Here is a 1,393-nt window from a genome sequence, read left to right on the forward strand (position 1 = left end):
ATCAACAAAAGAAAAGTGGCATTGGGGCTGGAGATACAGCTCAGTTGATAGAGCACCAGTCAATGAGCAAAAGCATCAGCTACCAAGTTTGGCTCATGGTCTCGGACCTAAAAAAAAAGAGAGAAAAAAAAAAGAAAAGAGGCACTACTGGATACCCCAAGATAATAGAATAATATTCCCAGTATAGCTTTTAGTCTAATTAACTAGAGGAATTATCTGGACGCCCACCATAATATTGCAAGCTCATTTACCAAGCCATCTTACAAACAGAAGGGATATTAATAATGGTAGAGTGCTTGCCTAGCACTGTCCAGTTACTTACCAGATAACTTTCAATGTCCAAGTTTGATCCCCAATTTTAACTTGTGTTTAAGAAAAATTAAAATAATTTCTGAAGCTAACAAAATTTTAGAATCTGTAGAATTTATTAATCACAATCAGAGGTGTTTGATTCATGCTATTCATTGAATTCATCACACAGACACAAACACAGATACTGCACAATATCCATATTTAGCCAAAGTGCCTTCCTTCTGAGGCTTATTTATATGTCTTCATATGCCACAGCCCATCATTTAAATAATGGATATTTTCAATGCCAATTCCTTTGTTGACTTTCTCACTGCAGAGTGAACAAAACACATAAACATATTTTATGCATTTGTAAAGGTATGCATGACAAACATGTTCAAAGTGCTTTGCTGTTTTGTAATTATTGAGTCACATTTAGGGAATTTATTGCTACCATACTTAGATCATTGTCTATATTAAGATGCATTAGTGCTGGACTCCAGTTGCTCATACCTATGATCCTTGCTACTCAGGACCCAAGATCTTGGATTACAGTTCAAAGCCAGCCCAGAAAGGAAAGCCATGAGATTCTTATCTCTAGCCAACAATAAGCCAGAAGTGGTGGCTCAGTGGTAGAGTGCCAACCTTGAGCGAAAACCTAGGGAAAGTGTCCAAACACTGAGGTCAAGCCCCAATACAGGCATATACACAGAAAAAATTCCTAAAGTATCATATATATATATATATATACACACACACACATATATATATAAATACATACATATATACATATGAAACAGCTGTATTGACACATGGGTTCTTTTTAGAGTTCCTAAGTAAAAAATGCAATCCTATAGACAAAATAAGTTTCAATGGCTTCCTAAAAATTATGAAAAAAAAGAAATGAGGGGCTGGGAAGGTGGCTCAGTGGTAGAGTGCTTGCCTCCCATGCATGAGGCCCTGGGTTCAATTCCTCAGCACCACATAAGCAGAAAAAGCCGGAAGTTGTGCTGTGGCTCAAGTGGTAGAATGCTAGCCTTGAGCTGAAGGGCTGAGGGACAGAGCCCAGGCCCAGAGTTCAGGCTCCATGACCAACAAAAAA

At 38.0% G+C, this 1,393-nt stretch overlaps 1 protein-coding gene across 2 annotated transcripts in view; it reads right to left on the reverse strand.

Annotated features, from left to right (window-relative positions):
• Positions 1 to 406: 406 nt before the first annotated feature.
• Positions 407 to 1,393, reverse strand: part of Mcts1 (malignant T cell amplified sequence 1) — a 12,868-nt gene continuing 11,881 nt past the window's right edge. For both annotated transcript variants that reach the window (XM_013018095.1, XM_013018094.1), the window contains exon 6: positions 407 to 622. In XM_013018095.1, coding sequence (XP_012873549.1) covers positions 541 to 622 — 82 coding nt within the window. In that variant the 3' untranslated portion in view covers positions 407 to 540. The remainder of the gene's footprint in view (positions 623 to 1,393) is intronic.

The sequence above is a fragment of the Dipodomys ordii genome, unplaced genomic scaffold (assembly GCF_000151885.1).
Source record: "Dipodomys ordii isolate 6190 unplaced genomic scaffold, Dord_2.0 Scaffold38, whole genome shotgun sequence".
Lineage (NCBI taxonomy): Eukaryota > Metazoa > Chordata > Mammalia > Rodentia > Heteromyidae > Dipodomys > Dipodomys ordii.